Source organism: Corapipo altera, unplaced genomic scaffold (assembly GCF_003945725.1).
Source record: "Corapipo altera isolate COAL_440 unplaced genomic scaffold, ASM394572v1 180, whole genome shotgun sequence".
Classification (NCBI taxonomy): domain Eukaryota; kingdom Metazoa; phylum Chordata; class Aves; order Passeriformes; family Pipridae; genus Corapipo; species Corapipo altera.
The window spans coordinates 2,660,807-2,684,734 of NW_020884915.1; the positions used below are offsets into that span (position 1 = coordinate 2,660,807).

A 23,928-nucleotide genomic window follows, 5' to 3' on the forward strand; every position below is an offset into this window, starting at 1 on the left:
TGAAATAAGTTATGACAACTTCAGATATTTCTGAGCAACTTTAACTGTAGCATTAGAAAATCTGGTTATTTTCTGAGCAATATTGGCAGTGGCATTACAGGAGGTTTTAGCATCTGCTGTACTTACTGATTGAACAATATCCTGGACCGGACTATGAACTTGAAGATGTATTCCAAGGCTTTCATGGCTTTGAAGAGCTGATCAGTGATCCCACTCTTCTCAGCATTGTCCACATATGTTCTTAAAACCTTGGTCAGTTTGCTGTTTAAATACAAAACCACATTCCAGTTACAAGTATGTTCATGGAGAAGAGTTTGGATTTTTAAAGGTTTCAAGACAAATTATGTGCCCACAAAGTTACAGAATTAATTATGCAACTAATAAACTCATTATGTTCTTGCTTCTGCTGCAACCTATTCTTGAAAAAAAATAAAATCAGAGCATGACATACAAGAAATACATTTGACTTATTTTCTGCTGGATATTCAGGATTATTCAGATTTAGGCTTTTATACAGATGCACTTACTAATAATAAATACATAATGTTTAGAAATAAATTTTCTATGTATTAATAGTCAAAATAATATTTATAAATACATAAAAGTAATGATCAAAATAACAATAATTAATTGAAGTACTAACAATGTTAACACAAAAAATATGAGTTTCTTCATTCAACAAGGCTTTCCCTTCACAAAGCTTTCCCATGGATTTTAAGCTGAAATTTGTGAAATTTATGTCTCAAAAAATGTATATAACCAGCTGGAAATTCCCTTCTTCCCCATTTTGAAGCCTATCAAACTCAAAAAGTGAAACAATTTTCAAAATAATCCCATTTCAGCTACCTCCGTTCCAATGAATATAAATCAGGATTTTAATGGAACTACCAGCAATTCCATTTTAAACCATCCCAGCTCAACTGCATGATCCAACATCCTCAGGAAAAGTAAACAAGTACAACATTATACTCCCCTAACAGAAAACAACAGAGCAGACAGAAATCTGGATATCTGGGGATTTGCTGAAATAGGAGAAAACTACCCAGGAATTTCAAGTATTCACTTTGATATTGTCAGTGCAGCCTCTCTTACTTCAGCAAACTTGGGCAGGAGTTTAAGGTTGGACTTGATCTTGGAGCTCTTCCCAACCTGGGTGATTCTATGTGTGTTGGGGTGTCCTGTGCAGGGTCAGGGGTTGGACTGGATGATCCTTGTGGGTCCCTTTCAACTCAGGATATTCTGTGATTCCATGATTCTCTAATTCTCCACAATTTTAAATCAATATTTTCAAACATTTTCTGGTCACTTAATAGACACTTTGTTGCAAAGTGCATCCCACCACTGCAAAGATACCCACACTAACAGTCTAAAGCAGCAGCAAAGATCCCAATTGTCAAAAAACGCTTAAGACAACAAAAATAATGGACTTTTGCTTTTTTGTTCTCCACTGCTTCCTCCCCAAACTGGCAGCAACGTGGATAATCCAGGGTAGAATGTCAATTTAATGCACCAAACCATCTCTATTTAAAGCATCTTAAATGGACATGATTTCCTTCTCAAGTGTGAGAATTGCTTATATTTTCCTTACAAAACCACTCCTGAAAGTGTCAAATCATTCCCTTCATCATTACAACACAGTCAAGACTTCAGCCTTTTAGATGACTCAAAGTTTTAGCAACATTATTTCAAGAAACACATCCAATCTTCTTCAAGAACCTCTCACCCTCCCAGGCTCTGTGGGCACATTCCTAACTAGCCTACACAAACAAGTAACTAAATGACATTATCTGGGAAAGTTATCCAAGCCACGTTAGGAAAACTGGATTTTCCTGCTTACGTGTAGGCCAACGTAGCACTGAAATGCTTCTTAATGTAGGTTTCCAAGACAGGATTAAAATGTTGAAATTTTCTGTCAGCAATCAGTCCAATGATAAATACCTGAAAATACAGCACGATTATTGTGTTATTCTAAGAAAAAAAATCATCTTGCATTTTGTCCAGTCACCTTTCTTTTCAGAGAAGACACATTACAGACTCTAAAAACACAGCCTCTGGCTCCTGATTATCCTCCTAATATATAAATATTCTTCTTCCCTGTGAAAACTCCTTGCTTATAACTAAGTTTTCTGTTCTAAGCACAGATTTTTCTGTTTCTGTCCTGAATTCTGCTGTTCACCCACTAAAACAACCGGATTTGACTGCTTCCTTATTTTCTGGGGGGATGACATGATGTAATACAACCCCCCTTGGATAAAGTCCAACTGAACCTTCCAATATAATATTTTAATTAAATAATAATTAACAGTTAGGATCTTTTTCATTAGTAAACTTTATTCCATCGTTTACACCGTGTTTGTTGCATTTATTCACCATTTCAGTACCTACATTTCAGTCCATCCCCAATGCAAACTTACCAAAGCATCAAACACTAAAGTGTCAAAGGTGTCGCTCTCTGAATTCTCCATCATGATGTTAAAAAGTGCATCCAATGTATCTTGAAGAAACTACAAATAAATACACAGCTCATCAGATTTTAAAAGGAAAATTATAATTTGGATTTTGCAAAAGCTTCTACAGTTATATCTGCTTTCATTTGTACTTCTACAAAGATTAAAAGTTAGCAAAAAAGGAGAAAGCTTCACATTTTTTCTTTTCAGCAAATTACTTTTTTAGTGAAGTTGATTATCTATACATACATCATCACTCAAAGAGAAAAAAAAAAAGTCAGAAATCACACTTGGTACAGCTGAACAAGGAGTTTAATTTATTATAGTGAATCAACAAAATGTATTTCCCAACTCCAGATCCAGCACAGAGTCACCAGGATCATGCATTGCTGAAAATGTCATATTTCAGAGCACAAACCAGACAAGCAACTGAGTCTCATGCCAATAAATCCAGTCATCCTCAGCAACTTCGGAGCTGAGTAAGGGAAGGCTCACAGCACATCCCTTCTCAGGGCTGCACCCACTCAGAGCCACAATTCCCAACGGGATCACACATGCAGGCATGGGAAGCAGAGCACACAACCTGCTGCCCCAGCCCCAAACCTACAGAGGAAGGTCTTCACCACCCCCTGGGCTGGGCACCCTCATCTGTGCAACACGAAAGGAAAAGCAGATTAGTGTTGGGGGCTCCAGGCAAGCAGAGGGAGAAAAGCTGTTTGACACCTGTGTAATTCCAGAATTTCTTCCCAGTGACAGCCAGTGATCCACACACAGCCCAGAGATACTCATTAGGGTTATCAGCACAGGGTTCTGTGTCTGAACAAGTTGTTCCTCCAGCTGACAAAAAAAGGCTCCTAAGGCACAGTAAGGACGGATCACAGCCTCAGTTCGGGTTAGCTGTGGTTGAGAAAGGATTGTGCTGGGCTCCAGTGAATCACAGAATAACAGAATGGTTTGGGTTGGAAAGGACCTTAAAGACCACGTTGTTCTACTATCCCTGCCACGGGCAGGGACACCTTGCACCAGCCCAGGTTGCTCCAAGCCCCATCTAACCTGGCCTTGGACAATTTCAGGGATGGAGCAGACACAGTTTCTCTGGGTAACCTGTGCCAGGGCCTCACCACCCCCACAGCAAAGTAAAATGAAGTAAAAATACTTTCTGCCTTGTAGACAGGACAAGGTGCAGCTGGGGAAGAACATCTCAACCAGCAGAAGCAAATTGATTCCTGAGATTGCAGCTACAAAGAGAGATTATACACCCTGTGGGAGAGATGGAAAAATCAGCCTGACTCTCAGCTTCCTCCTTTAAAAATGTGTATCTATGCAATGGGTCTTCTGGATCAAACACGATTCACCTGATCTACTAAATCTACAATTAAATGTCAGGATTTAACCTCAATATAGCAACTGAATGCCAAACTGAAACCAAGTGAATACAGCCACAATTCATGCTACTAATATTTGAGGATGAAAAACCAGAAAAAGCAAAATTCTGGCAGCTCATTTTAGACTTCAGTCCTGGGGGAGATCCAGGTCATAATTTCACTAAAGGATGTGGGGGCAAAAAAAACCCCAGTTGCTTAAAGAAGACGTGCAATTAAAGCACATTAAAGGTTGGACTCCATGGTCTGAAGGTTGAACTCAGTGATCTTAGGAGGTCTTTTCCAACCTAAATGATTCTGCAATTCTAAGTGACTGTGATTTAACTGGCTGGCAGGAAGGAAAGAGTAAAGTTTTGAGCCTTGACAGGAGAAGTTCCTCTTTGGTTTGAAGAGAAGTTGTACTCTCAGGTCCCACACACGGAGCCCCCTTGAATCCAAAGGATGGTTGGAAGGCCTTGTCAAGACTGATCAAGTCTCCATTTCACATTTAGGTATCAAATACTGACTTTCATTAGCAGAGTTCAAGTTTTAAATCTGTTCCCAAGGACTTGATGTAACAGCAAGAAGGGCACAGAGCAGATGCCTGTGCTGTGTGAAGTGGCAGGACAACATTTCTCAGGTAGCATGAATAATTTCTAGACTATTAGTTTACATTCTCATATTCTAAAGACTCTCTGCACAAATGGAGCTGAAACCTCTGGGAAAGGGAGATAACATTGACTGTATCCACAGTGTATGGAAGCTGTAAATCACAGAGTGAGTATCTTGGCTGATCTCTACTTAGCAATAAATGAACACCAGTAGGCAAAGGCCTTTTACTGGGAGTTTTAAGAAACAGCCTAACAGAAAATATGAATATATTTTATCACATCAATACTTTAATATACATAGACTGTACCATGTATTTAAAAACCTGAAGGACAAAAAAAGCTGGAGAAATAGAAAGGACCAGTTACAAACTAAATATTGCAACAGAGCAGGCTGCACAAAGATCCTGTGACAGATGGATAATGTAAACAGTGGTCTTCCAAAAAAAGAAAAAAAAAAAGGCATAAAAATGGTGATGGGAGCAATATTAAACACTCCCTCTTCTGTCCTATGCATGAATCCAGTTCTGCTCAGATCCCTGTGCAACAGAGAGAAGGGAATATCAGCCCATGAGTCCTGAGCACGTGCCAGCTGGAGAACTTCCTGGTACTGCTTTCACTTAAACCTCATTTGTGCTTCATCCTGATAAAATCCTCAACTCCCATCCCACAGTAACCTGCCACACCCCCTCAGGTGTCACATTTGGAGAAGAGGGAAAATCACAGATGACAGAGCCACGACAGTGCTTGGCAGGAGCCAGAACCAGTGTCCAGTGTGTTCCTGTCAAGTGATCCACAACAGGTAGAACCTTCCCGAGAACCAAATCGTGTGAGATCCCACTTTCACCACCCTCAGCAAGGAACATCAGCATTCCCAGATGGTTTAAATTACTCCAAGCTGAGGCATTCATTACACTCCTATGAACCAAATAAAAATCCACTGATGTAAGGAAACAACACTCCAGGCCCTTAAGGGTCATCTGTCCCCAATACATCTTTTGACACTCTTTCAGACTTGATTTATTACAACACATTCAATAAAGTCCCAGTCTACCCTTTTCCACAGCTTTATGTACAACCCTACAATCACTCAGTGGCCTTGGCAAATGTAAATAACTTGGCTCAGCTAAATATTTCCAGAAGAAGTATTTTAAAAACAAAAAAATAACAGCAACACACAGTAGGATTGCATTGCACATCCATATAAGAATTCCAAGATGTTTTAATCTTGCAAAGAAAGACCCCTTTTGCCTTCATGAATCTGTATATAAAAATTGACCAAAGTGCTAAAAAAAACAAACTATATTTTCAGAAATGTGTATTTTCTGTGTGTTTTATCAGTCCTCAATATCTAAAATGTTCTGTGAGGGCAGGGAGAGGGGCATCAGCCTCCTGAAGGCTGAGATACCTGGCTGCAATTTAATATGCAAGTGAGGTTGAGGGGGAGAGTGTAGGGAAACAAATACCTCAAAATAGGGGATTCAGGAAAATTACGATACCAAGTTTATTTTTAAAGAAACCAAATTTCTTTTTAAAGAAATGAACTTGTTACCTTAACCACTTCACCACCATCGACTTTCATCAGCTGCTTCAAGTTCTGCTGCAGCAGGTTCGTGTTAGATCTCCACTTCAGAAGTCCCAAGAGATCAACTAGGAATAAGAAAACCAATTATATCATGCAGGATATTTACCTTCCCTCACTCTCCATAACCACATTCAGGACAAACAGTTTTACCTCCTTACCTCAGCCTTTTCCACTGGACAACAACATATTTCTGGTGTGCTCTGACACTGCAGAAAACTTGTACAATCCTTCTACCATGACAGAACTCTGAAAGGCTTTCAGAAAAGCAGCCAGCTTTTGAAATATCAGCATGAAAATCTAGGCCAAGGAAGTCTGGTCCCTGGGTTTTAATTTGTTGTACACAACAGTTGTGTATTTTGAAAAAGATGCCAAAATGAAATTAGTCAGCCACCAACACAGTCATATCTACAGGGCAGTGACTCTCCCAGCTTTAATGTTTCCAGCTTCTTTGCTCTCACTGAATAAACTGAAAAGAAAATAAGGCACAATGCAAGGCAAACAGTTGCAAACTAAATGAATTCAGTGGAAAGCTGTGTGATGAATAATTGCTGGGTTGCTCTCAAGTGATGGACACTGAGGGTACAGATCAAATCATGCAAATGGCCTTATCCCCAAAGTCTGCATTATTAAGATCCTGTCACTTAAACATTCCCTGAGAAATAAGGGAATACAGAAGGCAAGTTCTCCCTGTTAGTCACTTTAAAGTTTCCTTCAGGGAAAACTCCAGAGGAACTCACAGTTGGGGCTCCCCTACAAAGCAGCAGCACACTGAACACCCACACTGGAGCCCCAGTGAGGCAAACCCACCCCAGCATCTGCTGAGAGGCTGAACTGACCACAGACCCAAAATCCTCATGTTCATCCTACCACAGCAGCCTCAGGGAAAAAATCCTCCCTGCCCCATAAAAGGGCAGTTTTTGGCACAAAACAAACCAGCAGTAAGTCAAGCCCAGGAGAAGCCTTCAATAAGAGACTGAACTTGATCATCTTCGAGGTCTCTTCCAAACTAAATAATTTTATTATTTTAATTTAAAGATTGCCTGTCTTCAGTTCAGCCCCTGGATCACTACTGCACATTAACCACCTCCCAAAATGGTTCATATTATGTGAATTCTGCCCAAAGTAACTTCAATCAGGCAGTTTCTCTGAACCAATACCTCCTCACTTCTTTTATTCAGAATTCCAAAGTAACTAGCACAGTGTTTACCAAGGCATGAATCTGCAGAGTATTTTCTGGAAATTATCTGCAGAGACCCAAAGTAGCTGCTATATTTTCCCAAAATCTTTCATTCTAAGCAGTAAATAAAATGATTTCCAGTGGAAAGGACTGCAGGTCTCCTTGGACAGACTCCTCTCTGAGCAGCACTCAAACCAAGCCTTCTCATCATCTCTTTGGGAACATTAAAGCTTTGAACAATCCAAGTCCCCCACTCCCCCATTTTTTTTAATATATCCTACAAGTCTGTACCTGAACCCAAAGTCTTAGAAACTCAACATTAACAGAAAAATTCCTTCTGGAAGGAAAGCAAAGATGCCTCCATGAGTTATCCAAATTGTTTCATGAGTATATTTATATCAGTTTTCCACCACTGAATTTGGCTCCAGTCTGACTTCTAACAAGGCATCAGCTTGACAGAAGAAATGATCTGAACAAAAGCCAGCCCACAGACAATCTCCAAAGAGCATCATGGATTGCCCCAAGAAAACAAATCCACGTGTACTCTCAGCGTGATGACAGAGCAAATGCTAAATGAATATACATATGTGAACAGAAAATGTCAGTGCAGCCCAACTTCCAGGAAGAGAAAAATAAGATACAGAGTACAGAAAAAAATGGGCATTCACTCTATTAGTGCAAGCACTAAAACCCCAGCAAAGCACCACTCAGTCAGTGAATCCCACTCTTTTTGTAGGTCTGTGTAAGGTAATACAGTGAAAGAATGCAGTAAATGAGAATATTGAAGTCAGCCCAGGTCAAGTGAAATGTGAGATTAGAAAACATCAGGAAGATAGAACAAGGTTGCCCAGAGAAGGTGTGGCTGCCCCATCCCTGGAAGAGTCCAAGGTCAGGCTGGACAGGGCTTGGAGCAGCCTGGGCTAGTGGAAGGTGTCCCTGCTCATGGCAGAGGGTGGGACTGAATGGGCTTTAAAGTCCCTTCCAACTCAAATCAGTCTGGGATTCTGTGATTTCCAACTGCAAAGGGTTTAAACAAACATCCAGAATGCCAAGTACCCAAGAACAACTTTGCTTTATTAATGTGATTTATTATTATATTGACTCCATATGGGATTGTTCTTTGCATAGCACTTACAGTTGGAAGAAAACAGCCCAAGTTCCTGGTTACATACTTTCCTTGACCTGTATCCATGCAAAGGTTTCCCTACAGATGTACCCAAATTCTTCTCAAAGCCCAGTCACTGCAGTTTGATAATACTTCCACTCAAATTAAATTTCCACCCGTTCTTTGAAATTATCTTTCTTCTTTAACATTTGATTTTCCATTTTATGACTTATTTTAACTCTATACTTACAGCTTCACTTTTTATGCCACTACAGCAGCTGAATTTGTCACACTGTGTGTTGTTTTGGAGTTTTTTTAATTATCAACTGTGCTGACTGACTTAGCCAAATTCCTCTCAACTCTTTTCCAAAAGCCTGGTCTCCTTGGTTCCTCAAAGTCCTGACTCCAGTTAAGTAACAGCCACTATTATCTAGAGCTTTGAGTCCTTCAGGTAGAAAAGAAAAGACAGGAATTCTCTGAATAAGCCTTAGAGGTGCCCTGGATCCTTCACCACAGCAAATCCATGGGGAGAGCACCAGCTCCTGGTTACTGGTAAACAGGACATTTTTCCAGCAATATCAGTTTCTATTCCCAACATCCTGTTAATAAAAGGACATCCATCCTGTTAGTCCTGGAAGAGGCACCACTAGGATTTACTGTCACAGGCTCTGGGGGTATGGGCTTCTCCTCTTTGTCTGACATCACTATTCCTCCTAAAAATTCAATGTAAAATCCAGGATAAGGCCACGGAATGTGCTGCTCTATTATATTTTGCCTCAAATCACTGACAACTGCTCAAGTTAATTAAGTAGATATTTCATATATTGTTCTTTCAAAAAAAAAAAAAAAAGGAAAAAAAAGCTGAATTCTTACCAGTTTCTTATTTTGGAGACTAATGAAAAACAACATTAATAACTTTAAAGATTATAGAAAACTGAAGTACTTTGCACCATCAAACACCACGCAGAAAAAGCAAAGTGATTTATCCACATACTTTCAGAATTACTAAAATTTAGTCTTAAAGCCAATTCTAAGATGCTTGCAGGGGGGAAGAAAGAACTATTACAGATGAGCAAAAGGAAAAAAAATGTGTTTTGGCTGAACATTTTGGTAAATGAGGATAATCACGTATTTTCACTGACTTATTTTTAAGAAAATTAAAGGAGTATTATTAAACGACAATTTTACAAAACTTAAAATCGGCTTCAGAAATTGTCCTGTGAAGAGCACTGCCAGCTTTCAGATGAAAATTCATACTTGAGAGAGGAATTTAATGATGATTTTTTTGTTTGCTTCTTTTCTAAACCACTCAAGGACACGTGGTGATCTCGTTTAACAATGTCACAATACTTTGAAGAAAAGACAAGACTTTGGCAACTTAGAGGAAAGTTTCACAGACAATTAACAGCAACACTAAACAAAGATCAGACCTTCAAAGCAAACTACATGCAAATTAAGGCTGAAAACAATGCTCAGTCTTAATTTTAACAGCCCTGTGAAGGCAACATCAATATATTGATCACCATGAAATACTTCCAATTACTAACAAGCACCAGGGAAGACTGAGGGGAAAAACAACACCAATATCACAAAAAGCAGCTCAATCCCATGTGCTGGTTCCTGTGTTCCACAGCCCCCATTCCCAGTGTGTTGCTGTGAAGCTACGATCCCATCTTTGCTCTGAAATCCTAAAACCACAGCCCAGTTTTTTGCTAAACGCCCTCTTAGGCTCCCAGCCTGCCAGGCTGCAGTGGATCCGATGTGCTCTGCATGTGAAACACCCGGCAAGTGCCGCTGGAAACCCCGCAATAAACTCGGAGCTGCCTCCGAAGTTGTACCCGAGCAGTGGCATTCCCTGCCCGTGGCATTCCCCCTGGACACAGGGAAACTCATTAACGTGCCAATCTCATCATTATTCCCACCCACCCCCCCCCATCCCAAGCTCCCCTCGTGCACAAGCTCAACTCCCAGCTGATCCATCCCCTCTCCTGAGTCACGACAGAGCGATCCCGTTCCCTGGAATGACTCACTCCCGGCTCAGTGACCCACCCACACTCCCAGTCTGCTGCTGGAGCCGCCACGAGAACAAGGGATCACTCCATGGCAACCGAGTACAAAAATTGCACAGAGGGCACAGTCTGCAAATGTGAAATATTTGCTTTGGTGGCTGCCATCAGCTCTGACTTCCCCAGCCTTTGGATGCACTGAGCCAGCTGACAAATACACAGGAAAAATGTAGAGAAGGCAAGTTTTATTTAAAAGAAGTAAAATATGCCAACTCTGCTGCCAGCAGCCTGTGTTCGTGTGTGAACCTAAGAGTGACCTCCATGCAACACATTCTCATGTTCACATCCCTTCTGCATGAGAGGAGAAAACATCAGAGCTTTCTTCGGGTGTAAGATCTGGGTATTGCACCTTGGAAATAACATAAACCAGCTTATTTGGGAGCAGAGCTGTGATATCACCTCCTCTTGAAAGCAAACTCACCCTCTCCCTTAGTGCTAGCCTTCATAGCCAAGGAAAAGTGCAATCCCACAGAGCCTGCTTGCAGTGTATTTCAGGATTAAAGTCTCAGCTATATGGCAAACAGCATCCCTGCTCCCATTTAACTTGGGATTCTTCTGTTTGCTCAGAGACTTTTACTGCTTTAAAGCAAAACAAAGGCTGGATAACACACAAACTCAGGAGATGCTTTTGCTGCACCCAGACAATGTAATTCAAGACAAACAACCACCATCCACTCACAGAGGAAGGGAGATGGAGAAGGCAGGGAAGTCAGTGCACAGAACCCAACTCCTACTGTGAGGAGCAGAAGCTCCAGCAGTTCCATGAACTCACCATTCTGGGTAAGTTTTGTTGAACAAACTAGAGTAGAAATCTGGAAAGAGTCTTTGCTGATGGTGCAGCTCCCAAGGTTTTGCATGCTCTTCCCTGTTGCTGAGTGTCCCTTTTCCTCCAGTTCTATTTTGGTGGAAGGCAGACTCAGATAGGTCGAGGCATCCTCCAGCTTCTTGGCTTCTGCCTGCAGTGATGTTTTAAACACGAGAAAATATGAAGTAAAAACCTTGGTAATAATAAAATTTTAACATTTACAGTAGATTTTCTTAGGTTTGGACCTATTCAGTGGGTCTTGAACAACAGAAATTTAGCACCAAGATAAGAGACAAGATGTGATAATTTAAAAGGACTACAGAAGTAACTTCTCCCAACCCACACAGAACCAAGTAACAAGTGCCTTTGAAATTAAAATATGCCCAGAAAAAACATATTCAAGTTTTAATCCTCAATCTGCCACACACACAAACTGCACAGTACTTATTATTTAGTTGTTTGATCTACAGAACAGTCTAGAACACATTTTTCTGGGGAATTCTGGAACAGAAGTCAGTCAGCAGAGCTATGGAAAGTCAAAATCCTACCTTGTAAACTATAAGGTCATGTTCTCCATCTCTCAGAGTTGTCCCATCATATCTCATGAGCTTCACAAATGCCAGGGCAAATATTTTCTCAGATTTATCTTTGGCTGTTAGAAAAAAGAAAAAAGACAAATCACCACATAATTAAGTATTTGATACTTCTACAGACAGTACACCTAAAACTCAAAGATGTGGGTGATCATAGCAAAGATTCTCCTATGAACAAAGTGTACAAGGAATTAGGAGAGTCTTCTAAACACGAGACAGAACCAAAAAAAATGCAAAATAAACACATAAATTGACCACACCAACAGTAATCAGATGCTTCATATTTCTATATTATCTGTTCTTTCCAAAAGCTTTATTAAGGTAACTTTTTAAAAATAAAACCACAATGTGACACATTTAGAAAGTCCAGGTTTTTTAGAAGAACGGCAGTGTTTGGAAGCAAGAATGAGGATTTAAGGACCAGCACTGAGGATGCCAGGGCACAGAGCCCTGACAACAGACATTTGAAGGGGGAACATGAGATGCAAAACAGAAACTGGATCCATAATTACACAGCTGAACTGCCTGAGCTTCTGAAAACTGACCCACTCTACAGCAACATGAACTAGAAAATGCATTGTTTGCTCTCATTGTTCAAAACCAACAGTCAAAAGTTGCTACTAATTTGTAGCACACAGTCATAATGTTGACACTTACGACACTGACTTTGGTACATTGTTTTCCTCAGCAACTATCATGCTCTGAATTAAGTAAATATTTTATTAATCAAACTTCATAATCCCGAAGTCTTTAATTTCTGATGCTAAGCTAACTGTAAACTCTTTCACATAACCACTGGTAAATATTTTTACTACTCCCTACCCACTTAACTCTAAGAGATACAATACCACAACCCCTTTGAGAGTTACTAATGGAAAGATTTATTCCATTAGCAATAAACTCCATTTACTCCTTCTCACCTGATTTGGAGAAAACAATGGTCAGGAAAGGAAAAACTTGCTGTGGACAGGTAAGAGTGAGGAAGGCGTAAAGAGGAAACTGAATCCTGCACTAAAATGGCAACAGTCAGTTACAGCTTGGGAATGTTATGCCTGTTTGAGGAGATTTTGGCACCAGTGACAAGAGCCATAATGAAGAGGCTCAGTTACTCACAGTCCTGTGAGGATCGGTGGCGGAAGGTGAACCTCAGATGGCTGCGGTTCACGTCCTCGATGGGGATTGCGACCTTCACACGTCGGAAGAGAGGATGGAGGAAGGAAACAGTCAGTACAGCACCCAAAATCTCACCTAGGCATCTTCCAGCAAGACATCTGGCACTTCCAAAAAGATTAATGTTTAAGAATCCCAGCAGAACATCTGGGTTTCTGCCACTTTCTGTCTCACAGACGTAACAAAAGCACCTTTGGACTCAAAACAACGTTGTGGGGAGCAGCTCTAAGTCCCTTCTCAGCACACAGACCCTGCTCCCACTGCCTACAGCCAGACAGGATGTATTTTATGCAGCCAACATCAGCCTCCTCTGTAATATCCAAACTTGGCATTGAAGTGAAAAGGTCATTAGCCAAGCAAATGGACCAAGCTTAAAGCACAATCAGCCAGATCCCAAAACAGTGATGAGTTCAACGCTATGGCAATTGTGTTTTAACCTTAATATTCTGCCTCTCTAGGTCAGCTCCATGGAAATAGAGCAAACCATTCCTAAAGAGATGTTGGAGGGCCCCCACAACAGTTGACCAAAGGATGACATAAAGTTCAACATGCAATAAAAGTCAAAGCCTTCCTTAGCTGAACTATTCCTTGTCCTACCAGCCCTGAATCTCCCCAGGTTTGTTTCTCAAGCTTTCTCACTGAAATATATACTTAATGCATATTAACACACAGAGGAAGTTATTTTAAGAGTTTATATACCTTTACAGTCTCAAACCAGCGAGGCTGCTTTACTTGGTAATAGATCACTGACTTGTACTCTGAGATGGCTTCATCACCAGCACCAGGAAAAATAACACTCTTCAAAACACAAACAAAAGAGAAAGTGTTTGTATGTCTCAAACTCGTCTTTTTCATTCAAATAAACAAAACAAAAATCAGTGAAGTAGGTCAAAATAAGACAGAATGGCTCTTGCTCAAAGCTCCTCATGAAATTAATATCAAAGGACATCACTGATATGGCAAGATGTATTTAATTATGACAAAGGAGCAAGTGTGGTTGAAAATAAAAATTGGGACTTCAGCTGACAAGTACAGAAAAAGATGTAGAAAAGGCTTAAACAGATATGTATCAAAATCAAAATCCCCAGACATTAAATACTTTAATACCTCTAATCTCTTGCCATCTTCATCATAAACAGACACTGTAACTTCCACATTCTTTGCTGTGGTTTTACTGCCTTTGTCAAAGTCTCCCTGAACCAAGGTGACATAGATGTCATTCCGAACATCACCTGAAAGGCAGAGCAAAGCACAAAGTAATTCACAATTTTCACAGTAAACCCAGTGATTTGTGAAACCAGTGACACACAGAAACAACAATCAATCAGACTTACACACGGTAAAACATTTAAAACACCACAGTTCCACCTGTTTTAGTTTTACACAATTTTCATTACTCATTTGGAAGAATGAGTTTCCATACAGCTGTAAATTTAGCCCATGCACAGGTATTTTGCAATTTAAAAATATTTAACAGCCTACAGAGTTCTGTTAAACTTGTTACTTGGGGAAGTGGTTTGATGTTTTCACTGGTTTGGGGGTTGCAGGGGAGGGTTGTTTTTAGCTTTATGTCTTAAAATGCTCTTCAGCTACACCCCGATTCAATTGAAATTTTGAAAATTAACTGGGGAAACAAGGGATTTCCAATAATTTCACAAGGCAGAGGGTTTATGTGCCAACATATGATCAAAACAAGGTGCTGAGGCACTTCCACCATACGGGATAGAGAGGAAAACATCTGACAAACACATCTGCCAGCACCCACAGGGAGACCTGAAACTGGGATGGGCTTTGGAAACATCTCATGGATCCTCTAGAGTCCATCAATCTGAGGAGGACAGTGCAGGGTTCTGCTCTTGCTTGTGGCAGGTTTTATTTTGAGAAGCACCACGTTCCATTTCGTGGTTTGTTTTTTTTTTTGGTAAACACCTGAATTAAACATCCTCTGAACACACATATTAAATAAAGATGATACAGCTTTCTTTCAAATACATTCTCTAAATCTGGTACAAACCTTATGAGACTTGCATATCTCTAAATCAAGCCTGTTCCTCCGAAACTGTTTCAGGTTTGGATTCATCACAAGAGATAAGTTTTACATGTGCCCTTGCTACAGGGATGATATAAAGCGTGCATTTTATACAGGGGGTTTTTTCCACTGGAAAAAAGGAGAATTTCCACAGCCACTGGGATTTCATGGTTTTTTTGGAGGGAGTGGTACTTTCATTTATTGATGCAGCACATGTGGCAGGTATTACTAAATATTTTACATTTATTGGAGACAAAATCTTTTGATGACCCGTTTTTTCTAATGTGCAACATACTCCAAATTTTTTATTTTTTCATTTCCCCCCCAAACTTTCCATATATACAGACATTTAAAGTAGGTTAAAATATAACAAAGCATTAATTCATACTGGCTTACCAGGCATAATAATCTCAGGAAAGCCCATTTTCCGAGCCACAGCTGTTGACCTGTCCACTAAGTGTGGAAACTCCTTCCTAATCTGATGGATATCTCCTGGAAGAAGTTTCAAAGTCACCCACAAACCTGTTGTGTAAAAAAACCCACAATTATTAAACTGGTGGGGTTTATTCCTAGTTACTAAAGATTTCTTTTTACAAATTGAAAAAATGTAAGAACATTAAAATTATTAAGACACATTAAGATAACATTTAGGACACAAAGTATTTTAAAACACTCAAAAAACCCTGCCACTTCAAGGAAAAATATGAGTGAAGCACATATGAGCATGTCTGATGTTCCAGTGTTGCTAATGAAACTGAACTGGAAAAAAGAAAAGAGGTAACAATGATTTGCATGGAAAAATAAAGTATTATAACCAAGGAATACCAGTAGATCCCTACCCCAAAATGATTCATCACCACCACCCCATAAGTTGTTTTTACTGCTCTGAGCACAGAGAAATCTACAGCATCAGCTTTACACAGCTGACATTTTTCTCTTCAGAAGCAAAAGAAGCCACTAAAAAGCTGCTGCTTTGCCAACTAACATCAAGCATGCTTGGTACAGTAAAAAGAAAGATGCCAAAATGGAAAAAACCCATAAAAATAAAAAAACCCCTCAACCTCAAAAAAGTCTTTCACTTGGTAAAGTGACTGGCAATCAAGTTTAAGCATGAAATAATCACAGCAGCAATTTGCAGAGGAAAATCCTCAAATTAAAATCTATGATAAACACCCCAAAAATATTCATCTATGAAACAAATTGTGGGTTATCCTGCACCACAATTAACTGTACATTCATTTTGTACACAGTTGGCAGCTTGCTGTCTCCTCTGTGTTATCTCTGTAAAAGGCTCTGTGCTGACTTGCTGCCAGAGATGGTTCTGACAGTAGCTATTTCACCAAACAGCAACTGTACCTGCACTGACTGGGTAAGGAATAACTCAATCTTTCCTTCTTTGCTTGGGTATTTCTTTCCTTTTTTTAGAGAAAGAATCTGAAATTAATCCAAAAAGCTGAAACGTTTCCTCCTTTCTGATACACACTGGCTGTATGTGAAAACAAGGGGAGGAAAAGCAGATCTGAATTTTCCTCTTTAGCTAAAGGATAATTAAAAAATAAGGTTTATGTAGATTTTTATCTGCTATTAATTAGTTAAAAAAAAAAATTGGGAAAAAGCATATAATCTTCCTTGGGTCTCTTGTGCTTAAGTGATACAGTGAAACACAGTGTTTGGGGAAAACTCTGCATTAGTTTGCATAACTCTGTATTAATCCAGGATCCCAGGAAAATATTGAAGCCAGTAATAACTGGACAAATCATGAAGTTCTGTATACACACAAGAATAAACCAACCCAGACTTGAGAAGCTGAGTTTCATGCCAGCTGTGTACACTGAATTCTGAGCAGCCCCTAAGAGAAGGTACCACTGCAGGTCTGAGAGGGCTCGGGCTCCATCCTCACCACCTGCAGGCTCAGGTGGGGGCAGTGCTGCAGGAACAATGCCCTGGTCTTCCTGGGAGGGAGCCAAAAGTTGCAAGTGCAGCTGCAGAGTGGAAAAATAGGGCAAAGGAAAAGAAGGAAGAGAATATATCTCTTCCTTTGACATGAGGAGGCCAAAATCCACAGCTCAAGGGCACAACGGCCAACTCCTGAGACATAATTTCCAGCATGGAATCACAGAATTGCTGGAGTTGGAAGGGACCTCTGGAGATCATCCAGTCCAACCCACTGCAAAGGCAGGGTCACCCAGAGTAGGTGACACCAGAACACATCCATGTGGGGTTGGAATGTCTCCAGAGAGGGAGACTCCACAGCCTCCCTGGGCAGCTGTTCCAGTGCTCTGCCACCCTCCATGCAAAGTTCTTCCTCATGTTGAGGTGGGACTTCTTTTGTTTTAGTTTATGGCCATTGCTCCTCATCCCATCGCTGCACATCACCAAAAAGAGAGTCTGACACCATCCTCTGACACCCCTTGGACATATTTATAGGGACTGATGAGATCCCATCTCAGCCTTCTCTTCTCCACACTAAAGAGGCCCAGCTCCCACAGTCTCCCCTCATAAGAGAGATGCTCCAGACCCCTCATCATCTCTCCAGTAGCTCCAGTAGAGACACAAAGACATCCAAGAGATGAGCAGTGATACAACCTGTAGAGTCAACATGGGGCAGGGGGAAAAGATGTAGGGCAGGGGGGGATATCAGGACGAGCCCTGAAGGCGGGAAGGGAGGAACAAGTCACGCCAACACCTTTTCTGTCACCAAAGAGCAGCGAACAAGTAAAATTCAAATCATCATCACGTTGCAAATCAGGAGACGAGCCGTGTAGATAAAGAAGGGCACCTACCCTGACCCTTGTGGTTGACTTCTTTAGCAGCAATCACTTTGTTTATAACAGTCTGAAGGAAATCATTCTCCCCTGCCACCCTGGGTGAAAAACGGGATGATATGTTCAGCTGCTTGTGTCGAATGGCGTCATCCAACGCTAGCCTGGAGGATGCACATGACGACCAACACCAGGAAACAAAGGGGCACAGAAAACCAGAAGTCACAGTGACAAGGGAACACAAAAGATCGTATCATAGTTGTGACAAAGAGTGTTTATTAGTAAACGCAAGACAGAGGACAGGAAAGGTGACAAGAAAGACAGAGGAAGATCATTAATCAGAAGAACGCTGGTCTACCAGAGAGTACAGCACACCTGGCGTGTTACTGCTCCCCTCAGGGACATGCACAGACCCACTGCCCTCCTCCGTGAGCAGAGGAAGGTCTCCCACCTCAGAACCCCCAGTTAAGCAGTGAAAACCTACACAGGCAGTTTTCCCTTTAATATAAATACATATATACAGCAGGCTGGCCTGCAACACCCTCCAGGGTCACCTCTGCCATTCCACAGGTAAAGCAGCAGTGCAGGGTGTCTGAAGGAAAAGCTATCATAAATCTCACAGAAAAAGGAGGAGAAAAGCAGATAACCCAAACATTCTGTTAAACTTGGAGAATAAACGGAAAGATGGGAACTGTAAATAAACAGCAGCATTAAGTGGCATTGAAGTAATCTCAGCAAGTGCTTTTGACAGCCATTGTGTCGGTGGCTAGTGAATGAATACAAACAAACAAAGATGTGAAAACAGAACTGTGTGTGGTACAACAGAAACAAAGCATGGAATGAGGAGAAAAATGTGGCTCATATGAACAGCATAAGCCTACGTTGGAAATAACGACACCAGTGCTCAGCATGCGATTCCATGTTATTCATGTTCTTTGGAACATACTTTTTCAGAAGAATGTTTTAATTTATTACAGGGGGAAAGAAAAAATAAAAATCACATTGTACATCTTTTCCAAAAATCTGATTTGTCTACACAGAAAAAAATAAATCAGTGTTAATGGAGCAGAAAACTAGATGTTCCATTAGCATCCACTTTGATACACAAATGTTCATTTTCGTTGCTTACTTCCACACTCACTAAAAAATAAACTTGCTATTGTTTACCTTGCAATAAACATATGCTACTCTTCCCTAAAAACCTATGGTTTCCTTGCAAAATGGAATTGTACTTTGATTTTCTCATTAACACCTTTTGCAGCACCTGCATGTCTTGCAGTCCTCTCACCAGCCCTACACCTTCAAACCACAAGGGCTTCCTGAATTAGGCCTATTTTTCAAAATAAAGTTGATTTGAGATAACATTATTTCAAGCTTCCTTTCTTTTTAATATTATTAAACCCCCTCTGAATACCATTAGTGTATTAATCAAGGAACTTAGGTCCCATAATTATGTTTTGCCTTTTGGAACAGATGGCACTCCAGCATTTCCCACAATGGGAAAACTAAACACCCATATTTTATGCACTTTTATTTGCCTTATCCTTCTACCTTTCCTTGTTTCATAGGACAATAAAAACTCCGATGATCTATGGATGGAACAGAGTATTTCCCACACATTCTCATTTGTTAATAAGCTTTTGCTTCTAAAAGCAATTTCTCTGCACATATCTACATATTCCACGTCAACAAGCTCAGAGTCAGCATGGGAAGGTCTGTGGTTTCAGATAACTAGAATTAAGACCAAGTCCATGTAGACACTGGTCTCCCTGATTCTGTGAGCAGGTGTATCCAACCACCATAATATTTAAGGTTTCTGGTAAAAGTCTTGCATGATAAAGTTGAATTATGAGAAGATACTGCAGGAGGTTTATCAAGCCATTCTTCAAATCCCCAGTTTTTGTTTTGATTCTCATTACTGTGGCTATGAAATTCCATCTCCTACCAAGGAAAAGACAAATGTTATAATTTACTAAATCCACAGAAGTCACCTACACTGGATGTTGGTAACACTGCTGGTCTTTATCCATCTCAGGCAGAGATAAACTCAGAATGAACTTATTTAAGTGTTTCACCTCTTACACATTATCACCCTGACATCTTTAAATAAAAACAAAACAATGCTGCAAAACTGGGAATGCAGGTTTTAAACTCAAACTTAAGAAACCCCAAAAGTTGTGACTAATGGGAAATAATCAAGAAGATATATTAGCACGTACTACTCAAGATAAAATACCTCACTAAATAAAATAATTTCAGAATATCGACTGTTTTTTAAAAATCAAAGTTGAATTCTTAATATTTTCCCTTCTGTTATTCTTTAAACTCTTTCCGACTTACGGTTGGAATGGGATGAAGTGCTGCTTGTCCTCATCATCAACCTTCCCATTAATTATGTCAGTAACGTCCATCACTGCAAAGAAAAACAAAGGGTACTGAATTAAGGGATTAACATGGGAAGAGGGGGGCAAAGGGAACACCCTGGGGGACTAGAAGCACCACAACAACCCAGCAGAAGGATAGAATTATTAACTATGTAATCTCAGAATTTTCCTATGGAACAACAACACACTGCAAATAACCTTTGGCACCTCTAACACAAGTCCTGGAAGTTACAGTAATTTGTTTGATACATCAGTCTGATTACATTTGGAACAACTCTGAGTTTATACAACCCCACAGGAGTTTCACACATCCAATTTCTGAGGAAGACATGATGTGGACAGATCCAGCCCAGTTACCTGCCACCCCAAAAGGTCTCCGCAGTCCGGACGTGAGTTTCCTGGTGTTGTTGTCCCTCAGCTCCATTCTGCCAACCCTTACAATCTGACATACAAAACTGATTTTCTCTCTCTTCAGGTCTTTGCTGCCCAGATCCTAGAAAGAGTAGTTTCACCAGGTTACTTCATAATAACTGGATTTCAAGTTCCATTTCAGTAGGCAGAAGGTTTGCTGCTCAGAATTTGCCTCCGCTGTGCAAGCCTCTGGCACCAGGGTAAAGTGTTTTTGTTATAGTATATAAACATCTTATCTTGACTTCTGTGTAAATTAATTGCTTTGGAGGCCAAACCATTTCTAATAAGTTAAAAATTTGAAGAGCCGTTTCAGTTCTAGCCTGGTGTTGAGAATGTTTAGTGGATCACTCATGGGAAATGTCTCACATGAGCCTTTGCCAGCGTAGAATCCCTGACTGGTTTGGGTTGGAAGGGGCCTTAAAGTTCATCCTGTTTCACCCCCTGCCATGGGCAGGGACACTTTCCACTAGCCCAGGTTGCTCCAAGGCCCATCCTATCCAGCCTTTAACACTTCCAGGGATGGGGCAGCCACGGCTTGTCTGGTCAACCTGTGCCAGGGCCTCACCACCCTCACAGGGAAGAATCCCTTCCCAATATCCCATCTAACCCTGCCCTCTGGCAGTGGGAAGCCATTCCCCCTTGTCCTGTCCCTCCATGTCTTTGTCCAAAGTCCCTCTCCAGCCTTTTTTTTGTAGGAAGCCACACTCCCTGCAGAGGTAACCCCACACAGATCGTATCCCCCTGTCACCCCCCAGCTGTGACGGGAGCACCCTCAGAGCAGGCCACACTCACGGTGAACACGGCACGCAGGTTGTGCAGCCTGTCGATGTCCTTGGGCAGCCCACAGCTCGACCATCGCACCAAGTAGTTTTCACTGAAAAAAAAAAAAAAAAAACAAACAACAGTATTGGGAGTTTTGGGGTATTTTTTATTTCATAGAACAACAGAATCACAGAACGGTTTGGGTTGGAAGGGATCTTAAAGACTATGTTGTTCCACCCCCTGCCATGGGCAGGGACACCTTCCACTAGCCCAGGTTGCTCCAAGGTCCATCCAACCTGGCCTGGGACACTTCCAGGGATGGGGTAGCCACAGCTTCTCTGGGCAACCTGTGCCAGGGCTTCTCCACCCTCACAGGGAACAGTTTCTTCCCAATATCCCATCTAAACCCACCCTCCTTCAGCTTAAAGCCATTTTCCCCTTGTCCTATCACTGCATGCCCTTTAACATAAGCAGATAAAATCAACTTCAGAATTTACAGAAGACTCTTTTAAACCCCATCTGCTTATCCTGAACAAGTGAATATGTAGTGGAGAGCTAGCATTTCCCTTAGTGTATATTATTTTTATAATGCAAACAACTCCTCAGCAACAGAGTGGGAGAATTTCTGCAGCTAAGGGAGGCTCATACCTTGCCGGTGTGTTCACCTCTCACATGAGATCTGCTCTTGGGGAACCACAGGACAGCCTGATGAGGAACAGCACAACCCTGAAACTCAGATGTACCCAGGGACTTGCCTATGCCTTTCACAGAAATTTGACTTTCATGAGCCCCAAAACTACCTCACTACTATAACTGAGTAAGCACAGCTTAGGGGTTACACTGAGGAGTGCACTAACCTGATAAATTTTGATTCCAGTGGATCATATAGAGACATGAGGACTTCAGCATCTTCTCCTATTTTACAGACCACATTTTTTAAATTTACAAATAAAGCAAAGGAAGGGGTGGCAGCAAACTTGGCTTGTCTGTTGATATCGATATTCTGTTTCTGAGACTGCAATTCAAGAACAGAAGAAAATAAAGTTTAACTCACCCTAACTGATATTCTTCTGCTGTAAAACTTTCCTAAAACCTTTCAGACAGAAGAAGGGTTTGTTTTTTTTTTTTTTTAAGTGTCTACTTCTTGATCTTTGTTTATATCAGGATTTATGACAGTGTTTTCTGGATCTGTCTTCAAGTGCCACACCGTAAGGAGAGAGTAAAAGAAAAAAAAAAAACAGGGAAGAGAAATGTCTTCAGTTATTAAAAAGAGAGTTAAATATATGGAGGAAAAAATAGAGCCTCGAATATACCTGACAAAACCCAGGAAGTTTGTTCCTTGCTTTGCCTGCTGTTTTTCTGACAGGTACAGAGCACCAAGACAGACAGGAAAGGAAACAGCACAATTTCTACTTCCCACAAACTTACAGATCTCGACCATAAATTCTACTAAATCCTTTAAAGGAAGATTAAAAAAATAGCCTAAGACAGACAAGTTCTCACAAAATGCTTAAGCTTGATAACTCTTCACAAAAATATCAAATTCCGCATTTGCAATGCTAAAAACAACAGTCATCCAATTAGTTTACAGTCTTATGTTGAAAGGAAAAAGCCACAGTGCTCAGTATATCTTACTTTTTCCTCCTGTAGCCTCTCTTCAACTTGCTTGGAAGCTATTTCATGCGCTCTGAAAAGGCTAATGGTGCTGGTCTGCTCTGGGTCCAAAATGTTGCCATCCTCATCTCTAACCACCAGATCTAAATCAAGAATTCTAAGCAAACAAGAAAATATGCTTGTGAATTAACAGCGCTCAAATAAAGGCTTAAAAATCACCTGCCAAGTGTTTAACTTGCACACCTGACATATGAGAGAAAAATGCATTATCTGATACATGATAATGTAATTTAACATGTCACCAACACTGGAGATAAGCATTCCTGGTTGGAAATCACTTATTCCCACAGCACAGAGAGAACTGATGTAAACAAAACAGCAGAAAAGCTGTGGAAGTAATTTCTTAAACAACTAAATTTGCAAGAGATTTTGTCTCCTCCTCTGATTCATCTAACAACCAAACACTATAGTCCCACCACAGGCAGTTCCTTTCATCCCATCCCACTCCACCTTCTCCTCCAAAGTAGCAAATTCCTGTTTTACCCAAACCCTACAAGAACCAAACAGGCATGAGTTGTTTCCCTTTTTTTAAAGCAGAAGCCAGATTTGTGTCAGTAGGGTATTAACATCCACAATTACCTTCTGCAGACAGAAAGGTTTCTGTCATAATCAAAACCAGTCTTAGGACAGACCTTTCACATTTTTCCAGGTTGGTACAGTGCCGGCAGCAGAATCAAGGATTAAAAAAGTCAGGTCCTCTCCCTAAGACTGACCTTCTCACCTCCATCCCAATCCACCAGGTCCCTATTTTCTCCCTCTGACTCTGCACTCAGCTCTCATGATGGAGCTGCTGTAACTGTGGGTTTGAAATGTTTGATCAACGAGCTTAAATCAAATTTGCTGTGTCTGATAATTTACTCAGAGGTTCGTGGTTTATCTGAAAGTAAATCCCCCTTGGACAAAACCTGAAAGCACTTAAAGAACAGGAGCTGTGGCAGACAAAGATGAGTTTCATGGACTTAAAGGATCCCTCCTCATCCCTTCTTGCA

The 23,928-nt window shown here is 40.7% G+C and overlaps 1 protein-coding gene across 2 annotated transcripts in view; it reads right to left on the reverse strand.

Moving 5' to 3' along the window:
* The window catches only part of DOCK1 (dedicator of cytokinesis 1), a 280,476-nt gene that overhangs the window by 218,526 nt on the left and 38,022 nt on the right, over positions 1 to 23,928 (reverse strand). Inside the window, exons 7-22 of one of the 2 annotated variants that reach the window (XM_027655183.1) lie at positions 22,901 to 23,036; positions 22,123 to 22,280; positions 21,296 to 21,377; positions 20,450 to 20,585; positions 20,049 to 20,121; positions 17,730 to 17,809; positions 15,343 to 15,468; positions 14,025 to 14,149; positions 13,617 to 13,715; positions 12,861 to 12,933; positions 11,703 to 11,806; positions 11,122 to 11,305; positions 5,969 to 6,066; positions 2,415 to 2,504; positions 1,838 to 1,938; positions 127 to 261 (exon numbers count right to left, since the gene is read on the reverse strand). In XM_027655183.1, the coding sequence (XP_027510984.1) occupies positions 127 to 261; positions 1,838 to 1,938; positions 2,415 to 2,504; positions 5,969 to 6,066; positions 11,122 to 11,305; positions 11,703 to 11,806; positions 12,861 to 12,933; positions 13,617 to 13,715; positions 14,025 to 14,149; positions 15,343 to 15,468; positions 17,730 to 17,809; positions 20,049 to 20,121; positions 20,450 to 20,585; positions 21,296 to 21,377; positions 22,123 to 22,280; positions 22,901 to 23,036 (1,800 nt within the window). Of the gene's footprint in view, positions 1 to 126; positions 262 to 1,837; positions 1,939 to 2,414; positions 2,505 to 5,968; positions 6,067 to 11,121; positions 11,306 to 11,702; positions 11,807 to 12,860; positions 12,934 to 13,616; positions 13,716 to 14,024; positions 14,150 to 15,342; positions 15,469 to 17,729; positions 17,873 to 20,048; positions 20,122 to 20,449; positions 20,586 to 21,295; positions 21,378 to 22,122; positions 22,281 to 22,900; positions 23,037 to 23,928 lie in introns of both variants that reach the window. The other variant, XM_027655182.1, reaches the window with a different exon arrangement.